Raw genomic sequence first — 26,812 nt, 5'->3', positions numbered from 1 at the left:
GATTAAGCGGCCTTCATAACCTTTACGGGGCTGGGCAGTGTTGACGCCGGAGCTGGCAGGGGGTGGAGCGGTTAGTAAACAGCAAATGCGGGAACTGCTGGGCCGGAGTCAGCCATGGACTGGAAAGAAATTCTTCGCCGGCGGATAGCGACGCCCAACACCGGTCCAAACAGTGAGTTTGGGAGGGGCCGCCCGCAGAGAGAGCCAGGCCCTAAACGCCGGGAGGTAGGGGGGAGGATGGATGGGGAGGAGCAGCACCTGGGAGCCGTGTCTTTCGCTTCGGTAAAACCTCTCCTGACAAAGGAGGCTGACTGGGATGTGGTTTAGGGATCCAGAGAGTTTTGGGTTTTTTGTTTTTGGGTTTTTTGTTTTTGCGGTACGCGGGCCTCTCACCGTCGCGGCCTCTCCGGTTGCGGAGCACAGGCTCCGGACGCACAGGCTGAGCGGCCATGGCTCACGGGTCTAGCCGCTCCGCGGCATGTGGGATCTTCCCGGACCGGGGCACGAACCCGCGACCCCTGCATCGGCAGGCGGACTGTCAACCACTGCGCCACCAGGGAAGCCCTCAGAGAGTTTTGACCCACACTTCGCTGGGAAGGGATTTGCGGGAATGAAAAGCTACCTTAGCCACGCACTTGCATGGTCCTGACCTAGACTTGTGAGGGATAATTGAGAGTCCTGGCGCCATCAACCCTTTGATCCTATTAGAACCTATAATCCATTACCCCTACCGCCTTTTTATTGTCACACTTTTCACTTCTCTCCTTATCCATTTTAGACTTAATAATCCATTTTTCCTTATCTCTTTCCCTCTGCGTCACGTTTGTTAATCAACCTGGTTAAAACTGTCTTTACTGTTTCACAACTGCATCCAGGACAGCTGAAAGTAGTTAGAGAAAAACGGAACCTTGGTGAATTTCCTCACTTCTAATTCATGTCCACTAACCTAAAGTAGGTGTTTCAGTCATTCATTTACACTTCTTCCGCGTTACCCTAGACATTCACTCTCCTACACTCTAAGGCAGTTCCTTCTCATCTCCCAAACCTCTAATCCTCAGTATGTCCTATCTACTCCTTACCTTTAGCTGATGAACTAGTATATATATTTGAGAAAGTAGAAGCAATCAAAGAGGAATGTCACCTGTTCCCATTTACCATTTCTGTCAGCCCCCCCCCACTCCCCACCCACTATAGGCAACCGTGCACTCTGCCTTCACTGTTAAAATGGTGAACTGGCCAACAGTCCCTGTACTCCAACGCTGGATCGCGTTTCTTTCTTTTATTCACTGACTTCACTCTGGCCTTATCCTCTCCTTTATACACCATCAAATTTTCTTTCTCTACTGGTTCATTTTCATCAGCTCTGACAAACATGCTGTAATATCCCCCATCATTTAAAAAAAAATCATTTGATCTCACAACCCCCTCCAGCTTTTGCTACTTTTCTCCGCACCCCTTATAGGAAAACTTCTAGGAAAATTTACCTGTACTTGTGCTTTCTCCTCCCCTTCACTCCTAAACCCACTCCATCGCATGTCTGTTATCTGGATAACCTAGGCTATAGCAGTAAACAGAAATCCTTGTCCTTGTAGAACTTACACTTTAGTGTTGGCAGAGATGATAAAATAGTAAGTAAATCGTATAGGTTTTACTTCTGTTGAAGGCTATTTCTTTCATCAGTGTGATAGACCCCATTTTTGCCTCCTCAAGGATGTACTCCTACAGTCATCCTCTGTCTCCCGCATCATGAGATTTTCTCTCATTCACTCCCATCAGCATATGAACATGGTGGTATTTCTCCCACCTTAAAGAAACTTTCTTAACTTCCACCTGTAGCTATGCCTCGTTATAGCAACACTTGTTAAAAGAGTTGTTGGTTGAATCTGTCGTTGTCTCTGATTCCTGCTTGTCATGATCGTCAGTGATCTTCACATTGTTCCAGTGCTCAGTTGTCCTTATTTTACTTGACCAGCCAGCAGCCCCTGCCAGGAACATAGTAGGTCACTCACTCCTCCTACACATACTTTCTTCTCTTGGTTTCTGGGAGACACACTCTCTTAGTTTTCCTACTACCTCACCAGTCATCCCTTCTCAGTCTTTGCTTTTTCTTCCTCTTCCTCCCAAGAACTTAACATTTGAGGGCCCAAGGCTGAGGCCTTGGTCAGTGTCTATTCTCTGTCTACACTCACCTTCTTACGATTTTAAATAATGTCTATTTGCTAATGTCTCCCAAATGTATACCTCTAGCCTGGACCTCATCCCAAATTTGAGGTTCATATATCTATCAATAATTGTCTACCTGACATGGCCACTTGGATCTAACATCTTAATCTTGTCTGAAATTGAACTCCCACTCTCCTTCCTAACTTGCTTGCTCATAGTTTTCCCCATCTTAGTTGCCGACAATCGCATCTACTCAGGTCAAAACCTTTGGAGACATCTTTGACTGCTCTCTTTCTCCAAAACCCACATCCAGTGTGTCAGCAAATCCTGGGACTAAAAAGAAAATATATCCAGAATAAATTTACTCCTAGCCACCTCCATTGCAGCCACCCTGGCCCACGCCACCGCCATCTGTCACCTGGATTACTGCATTAGCCTCTTAATTCCTTCTGGTGGCTCTCACCCTCATCAGAATGAAAGCCAAGGTCTTTCCAAAGGCCTAGTGGCCTGCCCCCAAATTATCTGGTGTCCCTCATCTCCTGCTATTCCCTCTGGCTCATTCTGCTGCAACTGCACTGGCTGCCTCCCTCTTCCCTGCACACACCAGGGACACTCCCATTTTCGTGCGTTGGCACTGGCTGTTCCTTCTTCCTGGAATGCAGTTCCCCCTGGATATCTGGATAGGCAGCTTCCTCACCTTCATTTTTTTTTTTTTTTTTTTTTTTTTTGGTCAATTTTATCTCAGTGAGAGAGTCAGTATCCCTGACACTGTTGAAAGCTGCATGTGTGTATGCACTCATCCACTCACACATATACTTGTGTATCCCTAGAATAGTTGAATGATGTAATTAAAGTGACTCTTGGGATTTGGGCTCAGGTGATTGGATGATAGTGGGACCACTTACTGAGATGGAAATATGGAATTAGAAGAAGAGTAGTAAGGTGAGGGATAGGGAAAGTTATTCTAGGTATGTTGGAGCATGAGGATGAAAATGTTTTGTTTTGAATGCGTGAGTTTAGTGCAATGTCTGGGTTAGTGACATAGGTTTGGGGCTTAGAGGTTAAACTATGAAAGTTGAAATGATAGAGGAAGAAGATTAAGAAAAAGAAGAGGGACTTCCCTGGTCGCGCAGTGGTTAAGAATCTGCCTGCCAATGCGGGGGACACGGGTTCGAGCCCTGGTCCGGGAAGATCCCACATGCCGCGGAGCAACTAAGGCTATGCTCCACAGCTACAGAGCCTGTGCTCTAGAGCCCGCGAGCCACAGCTACTGAGCCCACGTGCCACAACTACTGAAGCCCGCGCGCCTAGAGCCCATGCTCTGCAACAAGAGAAGCCACCACAATGAGAAGCCCGTGCACCACAACGAAGAGTAGCCCCCTGCTCGCCACAACTGGAGAAAGCCCACATGCAGCAACAAAGACCCAACATGGCCAAAAATAAATAAATTTATTTAAATAATAATAATAAATAAAATAGAAGTGGATATATGTATATATATAACTGATTCACATTGCTATACAGCAGAAACTAACACAACATTGTAAATCAACTGTACTCCAATAAAAATTGGAATAAAGACAGACAATAAGTAGATCAGTTAAATAAAAAAAGAAAAAAGAAGAAATAGCCATAAAATAGGAGAATCAACAGAGTGTGGTCCCATAGACGCTACAAAAAGTTTAGAATCATGGACATATCAAATTTAACAGAGAAATCAAGGACAGGTGTGTCCATTAAACTAAACAATTAGGTCACATGTTGCCCTGGCAGTTTCCGTAGAGTGGCAGGATTGCATAAAGAGATAGTGAGAGGTAAGAAAGTAGAGATCACCAACACAGGCCTTTCATTTGAGAAAGTGGATGAGGAAGAAGGAATTATGTGTGGCAACAGGTAGAAAGGAAGGAGTTTTGCGGAGGAGATGGGACAATGAGGGGTTAGCCTTGGGTGAGAGAAGAGCTACGTTTTCCCCTGAAACTGGCAGGAAGAAAGTAAGATGCAGATTTGATACCTTCCTGTCCTCCCACTCCACTTAGATGTTTGTGGGTATCCATGCCCAGTAGACTCAGTTGTTGGTGAACTGGGTGGGATTCTCATCTGTTGAGGGTGAACACAGGGGGCTTGAGGGATGTAGTGAAAGTCTGGAGCAGTCAGTCACCAAGAGGACATCAGGCGCAAATAAAATACGTATTGGTGGTTTGGGGAGGCTGAGTTATTAGTAACCGTGAAATAAATTTGTGGGACCAAATATTTGCAAAATTTGGCAGTTTTCTCCAGCACCATTGAGCATTAGTAAACAGATTATAAAATTGGTCCAAGGTTAAAAATTAACAAGGCAGATATGGCAGAAACGCAGGCAGGAGTTTCGGGGAACAACTACACGCATGTTGAGAAGGAAGTGAGACCAAGAAGAGGAAAAACTTTTGAGAAAACAGATCACAGAATTGAAGATCTCAATGAGGCTGAAGTGCAGTGAGGTTTTGCTAACCATAAGCTTGTTTTCTATGTCTGAGTCTCTTTCTGTTTTGTAAATAAGTTCATTTGTATCTTTTTTTTTCATATTCCGCATATAAGCGATATATGATATTTGTCTGACTTCACTTAGTTTGATAATCTCTAGGTCCATCTATATTGCTGCAAATGGCATTATTTCATTCTTATGATGGATTAATATTCCATTGTATATATATACCACATCTTCTTTATCAATTTATCTGTCAATGGACGTCTAGGTTGCTTCCATGTCTTGGCTATTGTTAATAGTGCTCCAGTAGTGAACATTGGGGTGCATGTATCTTTTCAAATTATAGTTTTCTCCATATATATGCCCAGGAGTGGGATTATAGGATCATATGGTAACTCTATTTTTAGTTTTTTAAGGAACCTCAATACTGTTCTCCATAGTGGCTGTATCAATTTAAATTCCCACCAACAGTGAAAGAGGGTTCCCTTTTCTCCACACCCTCTCCAGCATTTATTATTTGTAGCCTTTTTGATGATGGCTATTCTGACTGGAGTGAGGTGATACATCATTTTAGTTTTGATTTGCATTTCTCTAATAATTAGCAATATTGAGCATCTTTTCATGTGCCTGTTGGCCATCTGGATGTCTTCTTTGGAGAAATGTCTATTTAGATCTTCTGACCATTTTTTGATTGGAATGTTTGGTTTTGTTGGGTTTTTGGGGGGTTTTTTTTTTTGGTATTGAGTTGTATGAGCTGTTTGTGTATTTTGGAAATTAATCCCTTGTTGGTCTCATTGTTTGCAAATATTTTCTCCTGTTGTGTAGGTTGTCTTTTCGTTTTGTTTATGGTTTCCTTTGCTGTGCAAAAGCTTTTAAGTTTAATTAGGTCCCTTTTGTTTTTATTTCCAATACTCTAGGAGATGAATCCAAAAAGTATTGCTGCGATTTATGTCAGAGTGGTCTATGTTTTCTTTTAGTAGTTTTATAGTCTGTGGTCTTACATTTAGGTCTTTAATCCATTTTGAGTTTATTTTTGAATATGGTGTTAGAGAATGTTCTAATTTCATTCTTTTACGTGTAGCTGTCCAGGTTTCCCAGCACCACTCATGGAAGAGACTGTCTTTTCTCCATTGTATATTCTTGCTTCCTTTGTCGTAGATTTATTGACCCTAGGTGCATGGGTTTATTTCTGGGCTTTCTATCCTGTTCCATTGATCTGTATGTCTGTTTTTGTGCTAGTGCAGTGAGGTTTTGAATAACAACCAGAAGGAGAGAAAATTTTTGAGAGTATGTTAGAGTTTAAGATTTCAGAACAGGAACAGGTAAGATCTGTGGTCTTTCTGAGTGAACAGAGTGCAGTAGAGGTGGAAGCCTTCAGAGTTGAGGGGGCACCTTCACCCACCTAAATGTTTATTCTTCCATAATGATTGCAGGTGAAGAAAGCTGTGCACCAGTCTCATGGTTCATGGTGGAGGAATGGCTAAATGAGATGGCCATCTGCCAGCAGCAAGCAGGTTGGGTAATAGCACCCTGAGGTGTGAACTTCAGATAGGTAGAGGAATAGTGACTATGACACTGAAACTCCCATGAGGTCAAGGGCTGTGCCTGCTTTCTCGCTGCTCTAGCCCCAATGTCTAGTGCAGTGCTCTGTTTGGAGTAGGTGCTCAGTGAGAACTTTTGATTGAATGAATTAGAACATGTCAGGTCTATAAGAGAGGCAATGACTTGAGAAAGAGACAAGTATAGTGATAAAAATAAGCGGAGGGAGCATCTGAGAACTGGTTGAAGATGTAGAGGAGGCTGTTTCCGTTGAAGATAGTGATTCTTGGTATTTCAAGAAAGTTAATATAGATGCTTAGTGTCTAAGTACAATTGTGAAGGCCTTTTTTGTACTGTAATTAGACCATAGTGTATAGATGTCTTGAAAAAAATATTGTTTGATTTTAAAAGTGCTTTCCCCTCCTTAACGTGTTTTGTTACCAGAAAAAAAAAGTGAACAAGAATTAAAAGATGAAGAAATGGATTTATTTACCAAGTATTACTCAGAATGGAAAGGAGGTAGAAAAAACACAAATGAATTCTATAAGACCATTCCCCGGTTTTATTATAGGGTAAGTGGTATCTAAGCAAATGTCTTGCAGAGTTTGTAAATGAAATGTAATTTTTCAAATGGGATTAAAAATCTTATATTTTATAAATAAACAAATTGATTATATTTTAAATTTTGTACCTTTATTGTTTCATTCTAGTTGACCTTATTATTTTTGACCTGATTAAATCTTGGTTTTTCATATAAGTAGGTATAAAAACACAAAGTTGTTATTTGCCACTTTTTTTGAACTGTAGGCTTTTTCCTTCCTCCTAATTTTTATTATGGATGTTAGTAGTAGGTATTCTTTTGGATTATGTTGCCAGGCTTTCTATAAGACTTAGATTTACTTGGCTGATCACAATTTTTAACTTTGTCTTTTACTCATAAGGTGTAAAATGTTTTGCTCAAGGCTAAACTGAAAAATAGATTGAGAGTGGAAAACAAATTTTAAGAGTTATACTTAATTATATGTTTCCTTGTGCCAAAATGGTAAAGAAGGCTTTGAGGAGGGTTATAGATAAAACAGTAAGACTTTAAGAAAGATATTTACAGCTGAAATTGAAGGCTTCTGAAAAGAATAAGTCCTATTTAGTATTATGGGAAATGTAACTACTATAGAAAAGTTAACTTTGGAATTTTAGCTGAATATCTCTTAAACCTGTTACCTCCTAAACTCAATTAATTACAACATTATTTGCAAAGAAAGTAAATATTTTGTTTTGCTTGCATCAAGGAGTGAGGTAGATTATCCAGATAATTTTAACTTATTTCTTCAAGTACAAACTTTTTCGTACTTGTGTACATGTGAACCATTTTACTGGAAACTTTTTTGTAATACTATATGTCTCCCAGACTTTTAAGAATTATATGACTAATCCACGTTTGTCATGGAAAAGAGAAAAAACAGGTAAAGTTGATATTTTCCCATAATAACATTGCCCAGAGATGTAAATAAACATTTTTACATGAATTCTTCTACATATTTCTATATATGTGTGTGTGTATGTGTGTGTGTGTGTGTGTGTGTGTTTAACAAAAATGGGGTCACATCATACATACTGCTGTTGCTTTTTTGCATTTCACACTTTCTTAATCAGAGGCAGTTAGACAACTGAGAATTTTTTATAGTCTCGGGGAGTGGGAAGAGGACTGCCATTTATTGAGTGTCTACGTACTTCAGAGCATTTTATATTCATTATTTCATGTAATCAGGATTGTGAAAGCATTATCTTACTAACCCAGGAACAGCCCTCAGATGCTGACATTACTCCATTCCCAGGACTCAACTTTCCTGTATTTCTAGTACCAACCATCCCCTTGTGTTTTCTGAGGGAATCCCCTTTTCCCCCATTTCCATCTCTTCTCTGACCTCTTCCAGATCCCAAATGGTTTCTGGTCTGCAGATGTGGATTTGGGGGATGTTCTTTCCCTTGTTTCTTCTTCCTCTACTTCCACTCCACTGCTTTAGAGAAACCACCTGTCATCTTTGGTCGCCACTTCTCTCCTTGGCTGGTTAGCTGGTTGACTAACCACTGGAGCATAATCCCAGTCTCAGCCCCAGCCTCACCTCCTAATGCATATTCCTTCTCCATCCCTTTTGATGGGAGGGATGGCATCTTAGTTCTTAGAAATAAAAAGTGAAAACCATAGCCCCCAATTTGGACTGTGGGTTACTTAGCTACATTTAATGGGGCAAAGTTACAGAAAAGTAAGAAGAAATCCTCAAAGCAAATTGTTTGAAGTTGTTAGAATGAGTCATTTTAAAGCCCTGCTTAGGGAAATCACCACAGGAGGACGAACCTCTGCTTTGGAGGCCAGCTAGCAGACATCGGCTTAATTATCTCTAGGAAGTAAGGTGACCCAGTCTCAAAAAGCATACTTGGCTAAAACTGTCGCTCTTCAGCCAATCCTAATTTAGTTCTTTATTAGTCTAAGGTTACAATGGGAACAGTGCTCTACAAATATAAAATGAAACTTGAGCTACATTGAGAAAATAGAAAAAGTGGTCATAAAGTAAAATAAGAGCATGACATTCGGATACATTTAGTTTGGGGATGGTTATCCTACGTTGAACATCTGTCATAGTACTTTACTCCTAGCAGTCACTAGGAAATAGCATTAAAGTCTACTTAATTGGGAGAGGTACCTAACTACCCAGTGATGGAAATGAGATGGAGAAGAGAAAATACACTAAATCCCTGATGTCAGAAGACCCGGATTCAAATTTTGTTACTTTAGTTGCACAACTTTGAGCAAGTCATTAACATTAGGTGTGAAATTGAGGGGACAGAGGAGTACAGGGAACCAAACCAAACAACTCATAAGAAATTAAGACAGACTTGGACTCTGAAGATTTAAATCTTTAGTCTGGGACTGGCTAACTGCATATGTATTCTTGATAAAGTCATCCATCTCTTGATTTCCTCACCTCTAAATTGAGTATGATGAAATGCATCTCACAGGGCTAGTAGGATTAAATTAGAATGAGTGTATTGATGCCTGATATATTATGGGCACATACTAAATGTTGTGTTTAATTTTTAAGTAAACCTGTATGGATCTAAATAAAGAAACTTGGGCTAGATGGTTAGCCTTTTCCAGGCAGAACTGCCTTCACTGATCACTGAATTCTCTGTGGATCTCTTTTTATTAAATGAACTTTTTAAATAAATGATGACCTGAAATTAAGCAAGATTGAGATACAAAAAGTAATTTTGAGACAGTAGTATACATAGTTTTTTATGAGGCCAAATACATTTTACATAACCCAATAGTCTAGAATTTAAGTGTAGAAATTAACTCTACAGTGTATTTTTAGCTGCCAGCTGAAGATGAGGTCTTACTACAGAAATTAAGAGAAGAATCCAGAGCCGTCTTTCTGCAAAGGAAAAGCAGGGAACTGTTAGATAATGAAGAATTACAGGTAAGAATGGAATAAAAGGTTGCTTTGGAGGTTCACCATTTCTTATTTGTACTACATGTGTCATGTGGGATCTCGGGGTGCCTAAATGGAGCCAGTAGTGCAGTGACTGAAAGCACAGGCTCTGTAGCGATGGTTCCCACCAGAATCAGCTGCAAAGCTTGTGTGTCCCAAGGATAGTTTTGTATTGTTTTTTAAAGTCCATAGGTGATTTTTTTTTTTTTTGCGGTACGCGGGCCTCTCACTGTCGTGGCCTCTCCCGTTGCAGAGCACAGGCTCCAGACGCGCAGGCTCAGCAGCCATGGCTCACGGGCCCAGCCGCTCCGCGGCATGTGGGATCTTCCTGGACCAGGGCACGAACCCGTGTCCCCTGCATTGGCAGGCAGACTCTCAACCACTGCACCACCAGGGAAGCCCTCCATAGGTGATTTTAATGTGTGGCCAAAGTTGAGAACCACTACTGTAGGGAGTAATATTAAGAAGACTATCATCTCCTATTATCCTTTTGATTACTAATAACATGATAAAAAATAGCTAGCATTGGACTTCCCTGGTGATCCAGTAGTTAAGACTCCACGCTTCCAATGTAGAGGGAGTGGGTTCGATCCCTGGGCAGGGAAGTTCCGCATGCCATGTGACATGGCAAAAAAAAATAAATAAATAGCTAGCATTTATTGTTTACTAAGTTCTAAAATTTTCATATACTGTTCCTCATTAATCTGTGTAACTATATGATGTAGACACTGTTATCCTTACTTTACAGATGAGAATTGAAACAGAAACTTTAAGTCTACTGTCCAAGATCACAGAGCAGGGCTGGGATTTAAACCCTTGCATTTTGACCCTACAGTAGTCTATCACTTTAATGGAAATAACACATTTAACTACGTTTTTAAATTTTGTGCAGTTGATTATAACATCTTAATTTCTGCAATTCTCCTAAGAACTTATGGTTTTTGCTGGACAAGCACCAGACACCACCCATGATTGGAGAGGAAGCAATGATTAATTATGAAAATTTTTTAAAGGTTGGTGAAAAAGCTGGACCAAAGTGCAAGTAAGAATAATATGATTAACAAAGGAGTATGTTATGTTAAGCATTTTAAATGCCTCAAGTAAATGTTAATGAAAATTTAAGTCAATAATATGATAATTTGAGTCAGCTTTTCATTAAACTAATAAAGTTTAATAAAATTATTTACAGTCAAGAAAATTACATTGGTATAAAGTTATTAAAAGAAATAATATAGCTTATTTACAGCATTATAGGTCCTCATTCTTAAGACAATAGAATTAAAGATGTATGGCTTAACATTTTCCGTTTTGAACTATAGTTCTCACTTTGATTTTTAATTGTTTGAATTTATGCTGTTGTCTGCTAAATCATACAGAAGTCATTTTTATATTATATTGGCAGATGATTTAATCTTTATTTCCTTTCCTTAGGCAATTTTTCGCAGCAAAAGTCTTTGCTAAACTCCTTCATACAGATTCTTATGGAAGAATTTCCATCATGCAGTTCTTTAATTATGTCATGAGAAAAGGTGATTTCATTTTCATTGTACTTGAACTCCTTCTATCTGGGAATCAAGTAGGTTTCCAGTCAGTGCTTTTATAGTATCCCTTCCATGTCAAACAACTCTTAGTAAATTTGAATAACAGAATTCTTGTCTTTTGACCAAGATTTGTTTTCCTATTATTATGATTCTCTCCTGGAACTTACTAGAGCTGAAAGTTTCTACCATACATTTGGGTTCATTATTATAAAAAACAAAACAAAAGCCTCATGTATCTTGAAGATACTAGCTAACTAGATATATCAAAAGCTGAGGGGGCTTCCCTGGTGGTGCAGTGGTTGAGAATCTGCCTGCCAATGCAGGGGACACGGGTTCGAGCCCTGGTCTGGGAAGATCCTACATGCCGCGGAGCAGCTGGGCCCGTGAGCCACAATTACTGAGCCTGCGTGTCTGGAGCCTGTGCTCCGCAACAAGAGAGGCCATGATAGTGAGAGGCCTGCGCACCGCGATGAAGGGTAGCCCCCGCTTGCCACAACTAGAGAAAGCCCTCGCACAGAAACAAAGACCCAACACAGCCATAAATAAATAAATAAATCAAAACTGTCAACAAGTAAAAATAAATAAACACTAAAAAAAAAAAAAGCTGAACCAAGAGTTTTAATGGATGGTTATTTGAAATACTTTAATTCACTGGTAATTTTATTTCGCCAATATATTACAGGTTGAGTTGCCTGAGAGGATAGTTTCAAACTCACAACTGTAGCATCATCTCAAGGAGTATTTATTAAACAAGTTGGAATTGTTATGATTCCTATAAGTTCCATAATGACCTGTCAAGTCCTGTGTGTACCAGCTTTAATATTTGGTTGTGGTAATTAACCTCAGTAGAATAAAAGCTGCTTCATTAAAGGCATAATACCAGAACTCCTGTTTTGGTGGAACACCAGTATTCTCAAGGGCATCAACTTTACTGTCACTTTAGGCATGGTAGAATTGTTGATATCTGCAGTTAATTCTATGGTATATTTATTTTGTTTCAAACAATTTTTGGATTAATGAGATAAGTAATACATGTGAGAAAAATATGTTTATAGAGTCATTAAATTAGCTTGTCTCTCTAATCCATCTCCTTTTATGCATATATATACACTAAAGGATAAATCTTAATAATTATATTTCATTTTCTTGTTTATTGTCAGTTTGGCTTCATCAAACAAGAATAGGCCTCAGTTTATATGATGTTGCTGGACAAGGGTATCTCCGGGAATCTGTAAGTATTAACCTACTTTAATAAATGCTAGACACCAAAATGCTAAACAGTAGGTATCACTGGGTGTTGAGATTACAGATAATTCTTATTTTGTTTTTGTTTCTCTGCTTTGTTTGTTTTTACAAATAACGTGTTACTAAAGAACTTTTTAAGTGTATATTGGTCACAAAAATTCCTTTCTAAATTCTTTTTCTCCAACCTTTAAAGAAAAAAAAGCCTTTTAAAGGAGAAGAAAAGAATGTAATGTTTTAACTGGATTAAAAATCACTGAAGAAACAGTGAAAAACTTTTGGTTATTCATGAGTGTTATCAGTGTATGACTGTTTTAAAATGTAAGGGCCAGTAGTTTTTCCTTTTTTAGGAAATACAAGAAAAATAATGTGACTATAGTCCCACCTGCAGGTTTGGGTTGTAAGGTCAGTTACCAAGAGGCTATTTATTTCCCATTAGGCACTAATTTGGTTATCAACAGGTTATTAACAGAGAATTATAGCCTCATGATCCAAATCACTATTCTTGTAAGTGTGGGTATCGCAATTATATGGGGACTTCCCTGGTGGTCCAGTGGTTAAGACTGCAAGCTTCCAAGGCAGGGGGCCCAGGTTCGATCCCTGGTCGGGGAACTAAGATCCCACATGCTGCGCAGCGTGGCAGGCAAGCAAGCAAATAAATAAATAAGTAAATCAATCAATCTATATCTTCTTTTCAGCTCAGGCTTTTTTTCCCAAATATATACAAAGGGGTAAGGGAGTTATGCATAAATATGAACCAGGTTAATTAATCACTTAAATAAATATTCAGATATAAAATTTAAAGAGATGTAAATTCCCTGTTATAGTTTATGTTTCCTGTTATAATTTGTTGCACTCTGTTTTATCCAGATTTCTATAGATAGAATCTGTTAGCTCATACTGGATATTTACACTTAAAAACCTTTCTAGGGCCACAGTATAATTCTTGTCCTTTAAGGTTCAGATCAGCTTGACAGTAAAAGGTTCTTGCAAGATGTATTAAACAGTAGTTGATACTTACTCAGGTCAGATATTGGAGTACTTCTATAGCTCTGAGAATTCTTGTCAGCCATTAGTTGGTTTACAAAACAAACTTTTCTTGCCTCTTCCCATGAATGGAAACAAAATTGAAAGAAGAATGGGAGGAAGAGAGAGAAAAGCAACAGTATATCTCTGTAGTTGTGTTTAAAAGGGAGTAATGTTCCCTTCTCTCAATGAAAGAAAACATTTCTCTCAAAGAAAAGAAATAACTCTCCTAACCTTGGCACTTTGCCTTTTGAAACCAGATTTTGTGTCTCCCTTATTTAAAAGACAGTAATTTCCAGAGCCAACATCTGTAATTTGAGTAGTATAGGCAAACTCTCATTCACTTACTAAATCTTATTAAATAAGCGATTACCAAACACTTATTTGTGCCAGGTACATTGCTAAGCCTTACTCTTATGGTGCTTTTTTCCTAGCAGAGTGGGGAGGCAGACACTAAATTATCAGCAACATGATTTCAAAGAGTGACAAGTTCTAAGGAGAAAATAGGGTACTAGGAAAGTGTATGACTGGGGTTGGGGAACTATTTTAGATAAGATGGAAGAGGTGCCTCTTTGAGATAGTGATTGAGTTTTAGCCATGAAGGATGAGAAAGAAGCCAGCCTTATGAAAATGTAATGCAGAGGGAACAGCAAGTTCAGTGTCCCCAAGGCACAGTTAAACCTGACCTGTTCTAGGAGCAGAAGGAAGCCAGTGTGGCTGGAGCATATGAGCGAGGGTTAGAGTGACAGGAGGTGAAGTTGGAGAAGTAGGCAGGGCCACATATTGGGTTGTTAGACCATGATAAAGAGTTTGGATTTTATATTGAGACTAATGGGAAGACATCAGAATTTTTTTTTTTTTTTTTTTTTTGCGGTACGTGGGCCTCTCACTATTGTGGCCTCTCCCGTTGTGGAGCACAGGCTCCGGACACACAGGCTCAGCGGCCATGGCTCACAGGCCCAGCCGCTCCACGGCATGTGGGATCTTCCCGGACCAGGGCACGAACCCGTGTCCCTTGCATCGGCAGGCGGACTCTCAACCACTACGCCACCAGGAAAGCCCAGCCATCAGAATTTTTAAGCTGAATCTGTCAGGATATGGTTTACATTTTATTTTATTTATTTATTTTTTGGCCATGTGGCTTGTGGGATCTCAGTTCCCCGGCCAGGGATTGAACCCTGGCCACGGCAGTGAAGTTCTGAGCTCCTAACCACTAGACCACCAGTGAACTCCCTGGTTTACATTTTAAAAAATTACTGGATGTGTGGAGAATGAATTGTAAAGAGCCTAGAGTCAAAGAAGAAATAATTAGGAAATTACTCTGGTTGTCCAGGTGAGAGATGATAGTGGCCCAGACCAGGGTGATGTCTGTAGAAGCCAGTAATAGATTAATTCAGTATATATTTTGGACACACACACCCCAACAATGACAAAACGTTGCTGCTGGATTAGATTTTGGGGGTAAGGGGTGGGGGCCTTGGTGAAGAAAAGGTAGGAACCAAGTTTAACTTTTTTACTTTGAATAAATGGTGGAATAGGGGAATATGGGTGAGGACCAGCGTTGGGGATAATAAGAGTCCAATTTTGGACACACCATGTTTGAGATGCCATCTGTTCTACAACTAAATTATAAAGTGTCTCAAATGAACTAGAAGCATCATACTTTACAATGGATAAAGCAAAAGTAATGAAATTATTAAAATAAATATAAGAAACCATGAGAGGCTTTTGAATATATAATCTTGGAATAGGGAAAGCCTTTCTAAGTATGACGAAGCTCAGAAGTCTAAAAAACAATAAGTTCAGCTAAATTTTTAAAAATCTGAGAGCAAAGACCATCATAAACAAAGTTAAAAGAAAACAACAAGCCAAGAAAAATATCTGAAACTCAGTCACAAATGAATTTATTTCATCATTCATATACTTTTAATACTGAATAATTTTTAGGACTGAAATTATATTCCAGTATCTCATGAAGAAACAAGATCAGACATTTAACCCTTTCAAGTTTTATTTTGTTTTGTTCTTTCAGGATTTAGAAAACTACATATTGGAACTTATCCCTACTTTGCCACAATTAGATGGGCTGGAAAAATCTTTTTACTCCTTTTATGTTTGTACAGCAGTTAGGAAGTTCTTCTTCTTTTTAGACCCTCTAAGAACAGGTAAAAGAAAATTTTATCTAACTTAGATATTATGAGATTATCATTACTTCTAAATCTCAATAACTAGAGAAAAGTCTTTAAAATGTTATTTATTTTCCTAACATGTTATTGCCATTAATATAGAAATCTTTTGACATGTAGATCTTTTGATTTACTTGTGCCAACCATAATCAGCTGTGTGACAGTGGGAATATCACCTAACCTTTTTACAATGTTTTCATCTCTAAAATGAAGTATATTCTCTCCAGATCTAAGAAGCCAGGTATTCTGATATAATTTGCTATCCCTGATAGGTAATATACTGGAGCATTATTCTTTTTGATCAAAAATATGAATTGGGAGATAGGAGGACCATTTAGCCATGATGTGTTTTTCTCATTTTCAAGTTACCTATCCTATATGAGGATCAGATTTGTAAATTCTGCCTCATTAACAGTACATTTATCAACTATTCTAACCTGCTAGGCTTAAATACATGTGTCTGGGACAGAGGCCCAAATCAAAGCCCCTGATACTCCTTCTGTCCTTGAAAATGCAGCTGTGAGTCCATCACAGAATGGGGTAGCTGTCAGTTTTTTTAAACACCTCCATTATAGGCACACACACACATCTTTTTCCTTGGAAATTTACACAATAATAATAGCCAACAGTTTTGACTGTTTATTATGTACTAAGTACTGTGCTAAGCATTTTACATAGATTCTTTCATTTTCTTCTCATAACTCCATTAGGAAGGTATTATAACCCACATTTTATGTGTGAAGCAACTAAGACTTAGATGGATTGCATGTCTAGGAGTGGCATTTAAATCCCATCTCTCTTAACCACGCCTCTATACTGCTTTCTATTCCAGAACCTGTAAAGGAAAACTGGAAGCAGTCTCCTTATTTGACTACTGACAGTATCATATCCATAACCACAAAAAAATTAACACAACTTTTTTTGGAATCTGGTCTCAATGTAATTTTGGAATTTCTCAATTGGATGTATATAGTTGGGGGTATATAGGTAGACATACCTATATGAGATTTTATTAAATATTCCCTGCAGATTTCCCTTTTCACAGAAATACATAGTAAGGACTTTGGAGCATGAGAGCTAGGAAGTTTAAAATATCAATTGTGTGGTTGCTCTTCTAAAGTAATACTTTTATAAAATTGAGTTGCTCTTGTTTTTAAAATTAAGTTATTGTGTTTATGTTCTTTAAAGGGAAGATAAAAATTCAAGATATTTTAGCATGCAGCTTCCTAGATGATTTATTAGAGGTAAATATGTTTTTAAACTACTTAATTATATCACTTCACAGTTGCTATCTTCTAATTATGTCTCTATGCTCATATAGTTAAGGGATGAGGAACTGTCCAAGGAGAGTCAAGAAACAAATTGGTTTTCTGCTCCTTCTGCCCTACGGGTGTATGGTATGTTCCTATAGTAATGCTATAATTTGAATTATCCGTTCCTCAGTTAATGTTTCATTAACTGGTATTCAAAGGACAGTTTTATACATAGCCTAATTTACCTTAAGATCAAAGTATTCTAATTTCCTTAAGAGCTTATATTCTAGATTATTAAATTTTACTTGTTTAAATACCAGCGTTTTATATTTTTGTCACTCTTGTTTAAGTTAGTACATTTCTAACACTTTAACATAAAGAATGTAGTTTGACTTTTTTATTGTTGACTCAGGAACATTATTATGAACATCACCTGTGATCTTGCATTGTGATAAAATGCTACTCTCAGGGTCCACAGAGGGGTGTGTTTTAGGGCCTAGTTTGCTTTTTTTCTTGAATTTCATTAGTCTGTTACATTGTCCTTTTGGGTGGTCTTGTGACTTATTTTGGCAACCTTGACCTCTGCTTTCAAGTGCCAGCATTTCAGTGATTTATGTTGGTTGACCCCTACCTCCATCTAATTTAGAATCCTAGGAAAGTTATAAAAGGTTGCAAACTGAAAACAAGTAATGATGTAAGTGAAATAGCATAAAGGCATGACCTTTATGATGAGTTTTCTTTGACTGGTTCTGGCTTAACAGTTGTTCTGATAGAGATTGCAGGGATAGCAGATGTCTACCATGACTGTAACATAATTAGTTTAAAAATCAAAATATTAACCAATAAAAATAACTTTTTGTTAGTGTTTATTCTTTTGTCTTTTAGTTAGAACTTTATTTTGGTCATAAGTGTCTTTTTATCATCTTTCTCCCCAAGGCCAATATTTGAATCTTGATAAGGATCACAATGGCATGCTCAGTAAAGAAGAACTCTCCCGCTATGGAACAGCAACCATGACCAATGTCTTCTTAGACCGTGTTTTCCAGGAGTGTCTCACTTATGATGGAGAAATGGTAGTAGTTTAAATCTCTAAGTTTTAAAAATTTAGGCTCCCACAATTTCCAAAAGCCTTTTTTTTAAAATTGAAATATAGTTGACTTACAATGTTATATTAGTGATATATATATTAGTGATACATATTAGTGATATATTAGTGAATCAACATAGTGATTCACTGCCTTTATAGATTACATACCAAAGTTATTGTAAAATATTAACTATATTCCCTGTGCAGAGATTTCATTATTTTTTATGGCTGAGTAGTATGCCATTGTATATGTATACCATATCATCTTTATCCATTCATCTGTCGATGGACACTCAGGTTGCTTCCATATCTTGGCTAATGTAAATAATGCTGCTGTGAACGTTGGGGTGCATGTATATTTTCAAATTAGTGTTTCCATTTTCTTCAGATAAATACCCACGAATGGAATTGCTGGATCATATAGTAGTTATATTTTTAATTTTTTGAGGAACCTCCATAATGTTTTCCGTAGTGGCTGCACCAGTTTGCATTCCCACCAACAGTGCATGAGGGTTCCCTTTTCTGCATATTCTTGCCAACACTTGTTAGTTATCTTTTTAATGGTAGCCATTCTGACAGGTGTGAGGTAATATCTCATTGTGGTTTTGATTTGCATTTCCCTGGTGATTAGTGATGTTGAGCATTTTTCATCTGCCTGTTGGCCATCTGATGTCTTCTTCAGAAGAATGGCTCCTGGGCTTCCCTGGTGGCTCAGTGGTTAAGAATCCGCCTGCCAATGCAGGGGACACAGATTCGGGCCCTGGCCCAGGAAGATCCCACATGCTGTGGAGCAACTAAGCCTGTGCACCACAACTACTGAGCCTGTGCTCTAGCGCCCTCAAGCCACAACTACTGAGCCCACGTGCCACAACTACTGAAGCCTGTATGCCTAGAGCCCGTGCTCCGCAACAAGAGAAGCCACTGCAATGAGAAGCCCACACACTGCAACGAAGAGTAGCCCCCGCTCACTGCAACTAGAGAAAAGCAACGAAGCAGCAACAAAGACCCAAAGCAGCTAGAAACAATAAATAAATTAAATAAAATAATAAAATAAATTTATTAAAAAAACAAAAAGAAGAATGACTCTTCAGGTCCTCTGTCCATTTTCTTAATCACAAAAGCCTTTTTCTTGATATGATACAGCATTATTTTCATATCAGTGTATAACAGTATCTTAAGAAGTATGTACTGATCAAATTATTTGAGATTTAGAACCTTTGATCTTAAGGTAAATTTGCTTAAAAACATTACTTCCTTTATGGACTCAGGGCAAACAGAAAATTTTAATATTTTTGTTCATTTCATTGTCGGTGCACCTATTGTAGAGAAGTGTGGACTAGTAAAAAAAAAAATCTGAAAAACAGGTAAACCCTATTGACTATTTTCATATAGATGGTTCATTCATTAAATTACCAGGTCAGATATAGTACCACATATGCCATGATTTAATTTAAATCTAAGAATCAGGTAGTATTACTCTAAGTGGCTACCTTAGCAGCTAACGATTTGCTAACATGCACCTGTCCTTTTATCACAACAATGCAAAATACTTGAGAAGAGAATTCCAAATAGCATTTTTAAATCACCATTCTTGCTATTAAAAATATGTGTTAAGGATCTGATAACTTTTCCAAACCAATGATGCTTAAGAAATGGTCATACTGTCAGAAGAGAATCAGGGTTTTAGGTTTTATCATTTAGCTTTAATAACAGTTTTCTAAATAACACCATCGTTAGCCCACTGCAGAGGGAAAGGTGCAAAAACTCTGCTTCGTGACTCCCACAGCTGCCTACAGTTAACAGTGAGGAGCTTGGAGTATGCTAATAACCTGGTGAATAAAGAAAATCAGAAGCTACAGTTAGCCATGGAGTTTAGACCATGATGAGGCTGCATCTCTAGCTCTTTATACTACGATTTATGCAGAAAAGAATTCTTAATCTTAGCCTAAGAAAATCCTTTCCAAGATTATAAACTTTTCCAAGTGAGAATCTCCCAAGTACTTTACTTTTATTAAACATGCAGAAAAAGTAATCTGTGACTATCCCTTTTTCGTAGAGAAAGCTTTCTGTTCTGTTCGTGTCTTTTCAGCCTTCATTTGTACTCTCTTGCCCCCTTTTTGGATGAGAACAGTGTCAGATCACTGCAGAATATCTGGCACTCTTTTTTTTAATAAATTTGTTTATTTTTGGCTGTGTTGGGTCTTCGTTGCTGCGTGCGGGCTTTCTCTGGTTGCGGAGAGCAGGGGCTACTCTTCGTTGCGGTGCACGGGCTTCTCATTGTGATAGCTTCTCTTGTTGCAGAGCACGGGCTCTAGGCGCGTGGGCTTCAGCAGTTGTGGCTTGCGGGCTAGTTGCTCCGCAGCATGTGGGATCTTCCCGGACCAGGGCTCGAACCCGTGTACCCTGCATTGGCAGGCGGATTCTTAACCACTGCGCCACCAGGGAAGCCACTCTGGCACTCTTAAGATGACTTTTTGGAAATCATCTGAATTAAAGTTTAAAACTAGTTCAGAATGACCACACCGAAATGAAAATACAAATTTAGTGGCAACATGCAAAGGTTAGTCACTGTCTGTCCATTTCAAAAGCCTAATGAATGAAAATTATGGCTTAACACAGCAAATCTCTCATAAGAAAATGAGCTGTGCCCCCTCAGACTGTCCTGTACAGATAAACTGCTATGTAGAATTCCTAGAAACCAACATTAAGTATATATTAAGTATGGATTTCTCATTTCATATTTTTAAAAAAATTGCCATCTTTGATTACAAACATCTTTCAAGTCACTTGAAAAGTTAATTACAAATAAGGCCTCTAATGAATGTCATTTTCTTTTCTATAGGACTATAAGACCTACCTGGATTTTGTTCTTGCATTAGAAAACCGAAAAGAACCTGCAGCCCTGCAATATATTTTCAAATTGCTTGACATTGAGAACAAAGGATATCTGAATGTCTTTTCCCTTAATTATTTCTTTAGGGTAAGTCTCATTTGTGTAAATGTGTCTTTGTTATACAATTTGGTTTAAATTACCTACCCAATGACAATTTTATCTAACTTGGGATGTTTAAATTTAACAAAAGCGTTTTACCTAACAGATTTCAGAAGGAAATCAAGTCAGGTTTTAGTTTTGTTTTTTTCTATTTTTAAAAACATAAATGGGCTAAATCAATACTGATTTGATTAGTCGTAGAATACTAAAAAGTGTGTAAATATACGTCAGGGGCTATTAGCCAGTGGAGATACAAACATACCTGAGAAATTGTATGCTCTTGGTGATTAAAAACTAGTATGTAAAATCCTACAGAAACTTTAATTATACAGTACAGAAAAGGTAGCTCCTTTCCACAGGAGTTTTGCACATCTGGTACCTGTAGATTCTTTTAATTGCTATGCTGTAAAAAATATAAATTTAAAAATTGGCTAGAATTGTGGGCTGCATTTCAGTGTGAAACAGATTTGCTGAAATACTTATTCTGTGCCGTAGGTGGTCTCAGAGAATAGCATGATGAGCTCTGAAGTGGAATTTGATTGTATTTTACCTGATAAGCATTCAGCTGCAGCAGGTGTAAATGTAGGAATGTCTTCCCTTTTAAGATAAATCCTAACACACCATTGTAAAGCAATTATACTCCAATAAAGATGTTAAAAAAAGAAAAAAAAAAGATAAATCATTCCTCAGTTTGAACGGTGACTTTTCTACTTGATGGAAAGGTTTTGTACAGTAGTGTTCCATTCCATTGCCACATTTCTATAGCTAGTTTTCAGAAAACCATCCCATCTGATTTTTATATGGTTAAGATTGATAGTAAGAAGAAATTTTTTTTAAACAATAAAAATGACATTTTCACATCTTTGTCATAAGAAGTTTTCCCCCAGAGGCTTTTTCTTTTCCACTTAAAAAATTTTTGATACTTTTAAAATAACTTTGATTTCTGAGTTTCAGAGTATATATTTCATAATTTCATGTTAAATTCCCTGAAAAGCTTTCTATTATGATTTTGTAGGTAGTAATGACTGCAGATTATTATAAGGATAAATTACAATCCCAGTATTAGGATGCATTTTTTAAAAATTGAATGCTACGTGGGCTTATATCAGTGGCTCATCTGAGAATATCACCCATCATAGGGATGTCCCCCACTTTAGGCAGACCTATTAAATGAAAATTCAGTTTTAGGAAAACAAAGTAAATATATCTTTTGGAAGCTAAATACTCAATCCCTTTTCATAAAGATTTTTTATAGTATCCTCTACTCTTTGAATATTAAATTTTATTTATTAAATACATTGAAAATATTTCATACCTTTATTTTATCAAAGTTTATTTAGGCTTGGTTGTATGGGCTAAGGTAAAAAGTTACTGGTGCTGAGCCCTACAGTCCTGGACTGTTCTTAGAGCCTTTGTACATCAGTATCCCAGTGATAAAAGCTGGGCCCAGATGGTGCACTCTAGATCATTCCATCCAGGTCTCCTGCTCTAGTAGCTTCGAGTGTACTCAGATTCTCATCTGCTGCAAAGAGATGCCCTGTGCACATTCTGATATCAGTGGCACTACAGAGTAGGCACTTGGAACATATTATTTTCCAAGAATTTTAAGCTTCACATTTTCCAGTGAATGACTCCCACCTAAAACATTTGTTAGTTCAACTGCATCACAGGAGTTTCTCAGGCAGTATTTTTTTGTTAAAGTTCATAAAAGAGAAGAGTTTGAGGGAGGTTTACCTCCATTTTTTCTGTCAAGTAGAAGAGAAAGTGTAGGGTGGGAGGGGAGGTGGTGGATTGGGTGCCTTAAAGAATGGTGAAGGTATGAATAGCGTTCCTGGAAAATTGGAGAAGCAGGTCATAACAGAATTGCTAGGCCTGTTAAAGGCCCATCTGGGGTTGGAGACCATTCCTATGCAATAGTAATCTGTACTCTTGTATACTTTTTTTATGAAGTTCTCCATAGCTAAGGTGTAGGTCTAGAAAGGTTGATGGTTACACTGATCCAGTGTTTAGGTTTTCCTCAGCAGATGTGAAGCAAGGTCAAGGAATTTGAGAATATTGGCAAGAGCGGTTAAAATGATGAGGCCTATGGTCTGAAAGGATAGGAAATAGAACTGGAAAGGGACCATGGGACAGGACAGGGAATGTTGCGTATTTTGTTTTTTATTTAAAGATTTATTTCTACTAAATACAGGCCATACAAGAACTAATGAAAATCCATGGACAGGATCCTGTTTCATTTCAAGACGTCAAGGTTACTTTTTTTCTTTAATTTACATAACACCACATAATCATTTGCATTAAATGAAGTTTTTACCTGAAAGCAACTTATGAAATACTGAACCAAATCAAGTATTTGCTGTTATTTGTTCTGAATTAATATTTAAATCATTAGAAACTGAGAACATACTTGGACTAATGATTTGTGCAGTATAAGATTTTAGCATTGTCAGTCTCATGTTCTCATTGGAAGCATTCATTCATTTTGATTGAAAACTAAGAGAATCAGTACAGCCTGTATCCTTTGGTAGTCTACTCCACTGTAAACTGAATTTGGGGGAGCTATTTAGGTTCAGGCACGTTTTTAGTCTGCTACTTCAAAGAGCTCGCTTGCTTTGGTATTTAAGGAAACATCAATCTTACAGTATGAAAACTACCACTATTTGAAATACATGCTGCTACTTAGCATTTTAGTAATCAGACTTTTACCAGCTATGAACCACTTTGAGTATCCAGTATTGGTTCAGGTGAAGTAATGTAATAAAATAACCCATCCAGTTTTAACCAAGTATAATGAGATAAAGGGCTATTTTGGTTTAATATAAGTGAGAAAAATTTGAAACTATGTATGCAACTGGCAACTTAAGAACTAGTAATTTTAAACTGCCACCAACCTGGAAAGGGAAGTTTCACATACACACAAGATTAAAAGTTCATGCATTTCGTTTACCTGAATTGTTCTAACCTTTAAAAATGCAATTTGCCTCTTTAAATGCTATTAAATACTTTGAGTGATTTTACTACAAACAGATTAGAAAACATGTACTGATTCCCCGTAAGTAATCTTATAGTACACGTCATAATATAGAAGAGGTTCTTCCATATATTCCAGTCATTTTTAGCACAGTTTAGTGTCACTGTGGATGACTAGTTCTTTAATACCGAGCTCCCCCCACCCATTCCAGGTCCAGAGTAAAAGGTTGACATCATTATTGGAAATGAAGCTTTGTCACTGTCTTGGCTCTAAAGCATTTAAGTTTTTACTTTGAGCCAAGTTTGCACTTAAAACAAGACCTTGCTTTATCACCAGTTAGAAGACAACAGAAAAATATAAGTAGTTAGTTAACATATATTCAAAGAACACTGCATTAGTTTTGCTGCTAATTAGCTATGCAGCTTAAACTCTGAGCTTCAGTTTCTCTGTAAGACACATACAGGCATACCTTGTTTCATTGCATTTCTTAAAAATTGAAGGTTTGTGGCAACCCTAGTCAAGCAAATCTATCGGTGCCATCTTCCCAACAGCATTTGCTCACTTGGTGTCTCTGTGTCACATTTTGGTAATTCTCAAGATATTCTATTATTATTATTATTATTACATTTGTTACATGGTGATCTGTGATCTTTGGTGTTACTACTGCAAAAAGGTTACAACTCGTTGAAGGCTCAGATGGTGGTTAGCATTTTTAGCAATAAAGTATTTTTTAATTAAGGTATGTATATTTTATTAGACATAATGCTATTGCACACTTAACAGACTACAGTATAGTATAAATATAACTTTTATATGCACTGGGAAACCAAAAATTTCACATGACTAGCTTTATTGCAATATTCACTTTATGGCGGTGGTCTGGAACTGAACTCACAGTATCTCCAAGGGTATGCCTGTACCTAAGGAATCTTCCAATAAAATTTTGTGCATATAGAGAAAAGGTGGATTGCCTGTTAAATGAAAAAGAAAAAATAGGAACAACACATTTTACATAAGCTCAAGTGCCAGCCCTGAATTTTAGATCACTGTATGATAGAAATTAAGTGAATCAGATATCAGATTTCATTGTATTTTTTTCCTCTCTTGCAGGATGAAATCTTTGACATGGTAAAACCAAAGGATCCTTTGAAAATCTCTCTTCAGGATTTAATCAACAGTAATCAAGGAGACACAGTCACCACCATTCTAATTGATCTGAATGGCTTCTGGACTTACGAGAATAGAGAAGCTCTTGTTGCAAATGATAGTGAAAACTCTGCAGACCTTGATGATACATGATCTCTCAAAGACTAGACTGTATTCATTAAAATAAGCTTGAATGCTGCATGTAAAACCTTTGAAGCAGAATCCTTAGAAATGGTCTAAATAAAACACTTCATATGTCTATAGAACACAGCAAATGTTCTGGTTATTGGAATTTTGGTTGTAGTGGTCTGGAAGAAATGGGACCAAATTAGGAGTCAGTAAATTCTGGTTTCACTTAGCTCAAATATGGCAAGTGTGATCTGGTGAAGGTAGGAGTCCACTTTGAATCTGTATAATCTTTAGAAATAAAGGAAGTTTTAATGGAATAGTTCTGACATTAGTCACTAAGAATTTGAATACTTGAAAGATAGTTTAAATTATATCATTTAACCTTGAATATTCTAAAGTATTATGTATATCAAAGATTACAGACTTCCCCATTCATCAGAGTAGGGCCATTTCATTTCTGGCAAGTATTTGGACATGATGTTTATTTTAATAGAATGTTTCAATAAAAAGTATTCAAGTTAGTATTTTACTTTAATTAAAATCATTGTTACAAAAAACATTTGTCTACCTTTATTAACCAGCACCAGGGTTACATTTTACAAAACTTAACTCCATTTTGTTAAGGATTTTTGTTAGAGAATTTGTTAACTAAGTGTAAAGATTCTCAGTTATACTCTTTAATTTTTAAGAGAATGAAAGAAGAGAGTAGAATATCATGAACTATGATTCAGAAGGAATAGTAACTATTAAAAGGGTTGAAAAGGAAGAAAAAGTGAAAGAGGCTTAAAAATAAGACAAAACCATTTAATGCATTTATGGGAAATTTTATAGTTCGCATAAATAAAAAGTATAAAAATTTAAGGCACAGTGAATAACTATATAAACATTACAAACTGGCCACTGTTGGACAAGTAGAAAAAGTAAAATTCAAGAAATGTAAAACCTTCATTAATCATTATCTTCCTTCTACTACAATCAGAAAAGTTTCTGAGTCAACTCTTAGATCTACTGCCTCTAGGGAGAGAAGATTCAGATCGCCTTTAGATATGCTTGCCTTTACAGGATAACCAAATAAATATTTGAGCTTGAATATCTTCTCAAATGAAGATAAAAATTATAGGGAACACATCAGATTAGCATTGTTTAGAGCTACTAGTAAACTATAATTTATGATATTACGTAATCTGACAATCCTTTAAGCACTAAATTATATAGTTTATACCCATGACCAAAAAGATCACTGTCACATGCCATGAACCACCATACCATGAATCCATGTAACTGAGGATTCCTAATGAAGAATCATCTTTCCTAAATTCTTCAAATTTCAGTTGAAGAATTTAGTGGGCAGATGTTCATGTTCATTGGTAACAGACTTCCACAATAAGCCCACTGTAGCTATGTTGTTTCTTTGAAGCTATATAGATATAGTTAAGATTGAAAGCTTAATGCTATTTAGAAGGCTATTAACAACCATAATCCTAAAAACTCTTTAAGTTTGTGAATAGGTTTTTAAGAGCAGCATATCTGAAATGCTCTACATATTTCTCCTTATCCACATTTAGTTATAAATCTAAGTCATACA

General features: G+C 37.3%; 2 protein-coding genes across 3 annotated transcripts in view; one reads left to right on the top strand and one right to left on the bottom strand.

Annotated features, from left to right (window-relative positions):
- Positions 1–34: 34 nt before the first annotated feature.
- Positions 35–25,368, top strand: PPP2R3C (protein phosphatase 2 regulatory subunit B''gamma). Of its 2 annotated transcripts, XM_033428362.2 has the most exons (14): positions 35–172; positions 6,611–6,738; positions 9,538–9,642; positions 10,584–10,696; positions 11,086–11,183; positions 12,356–12,426; positions 15,496–15,628; positions 16,838–16,893; positions 16,971–17,046; positions 17,839–17,975; positions 20,832–20,969; positions 21,477–21,563; positions 23,173–23,232; positions 25,063–25,368. In XM_033428362.2, exons 1-14 carry the CDS (start codon positions 115–117, stop codon positions 25,249–25,251), a joined length of 1,449 nt encoding a protein of 482 aa, XP_033284253.1. In that variant the 5' UTR covers positions 35–114; the 3' UTR covers positions 25,252–25,368. The 2 variants fall into 2 exon arrangements, with proteins under 2 accessions (XP_033284253.1, XP_004270014.1); XM_004269966.3 differs by lacking the exon at positions 21,477–21,563 and having other exon boundaries at positions 38–172.
- Positions 24,650–26,812, bottom strand: part of FAM177A1 (family with sequence similarity 177 member A1) — a 28,346-nt gene continuing 26,183 nt past the window's right edge. The window contains exon 6 of the mRNA XM_004269965.4: positions 24,650–24,923. The gene's annotated coding sequence lies outside the window, so the exon portion shown is untranslated. The remainder of the gene's footprint in view (positions 24,924–26,812) is intronic.

This window comes from Orcinus orca, chromosome 2 (assembly GCF_937001465.1).
Source record: "Orcinus orca chromosome 2, mOrcOrc1.1, whole genome shotgun sequence".
NCBI classification, from domain to species: domain Eukaryota; kingdom Metazoa; phylum Chordata; class Mammalia; order Artiodactyla; family Delphinidae; genus Orcinus; species Orcinus orca.
This window is presented reverse-complemented; position numbering and strand designations above follow the sequence as displayed.

Excerpts from the sequence above, each read along its gene's own strand:
- PPP2R3C (XM_033428362.2), top strand. The coding sequence starts at position 115 with ATGGACTGGAAAGAAATTCTTCGCCGGCGGATAGCGACGCCCAACACC. Across the intron at positions 9,643-10,583 it reads TAGATAATGAAGAATTACAG|AACTTATGGTTTTTGCTGGA; the intron begins GTAAGAATGGAA and ends AATTCTCCTAAG. Across the intron at positions 21,564-23,172 it reads CAGCTGCAGCAGGTGTAAAT|GCCATACAAGAACTAATGAA; the intron begins GTAGGAATGTCT and ends TACTAAATACAG.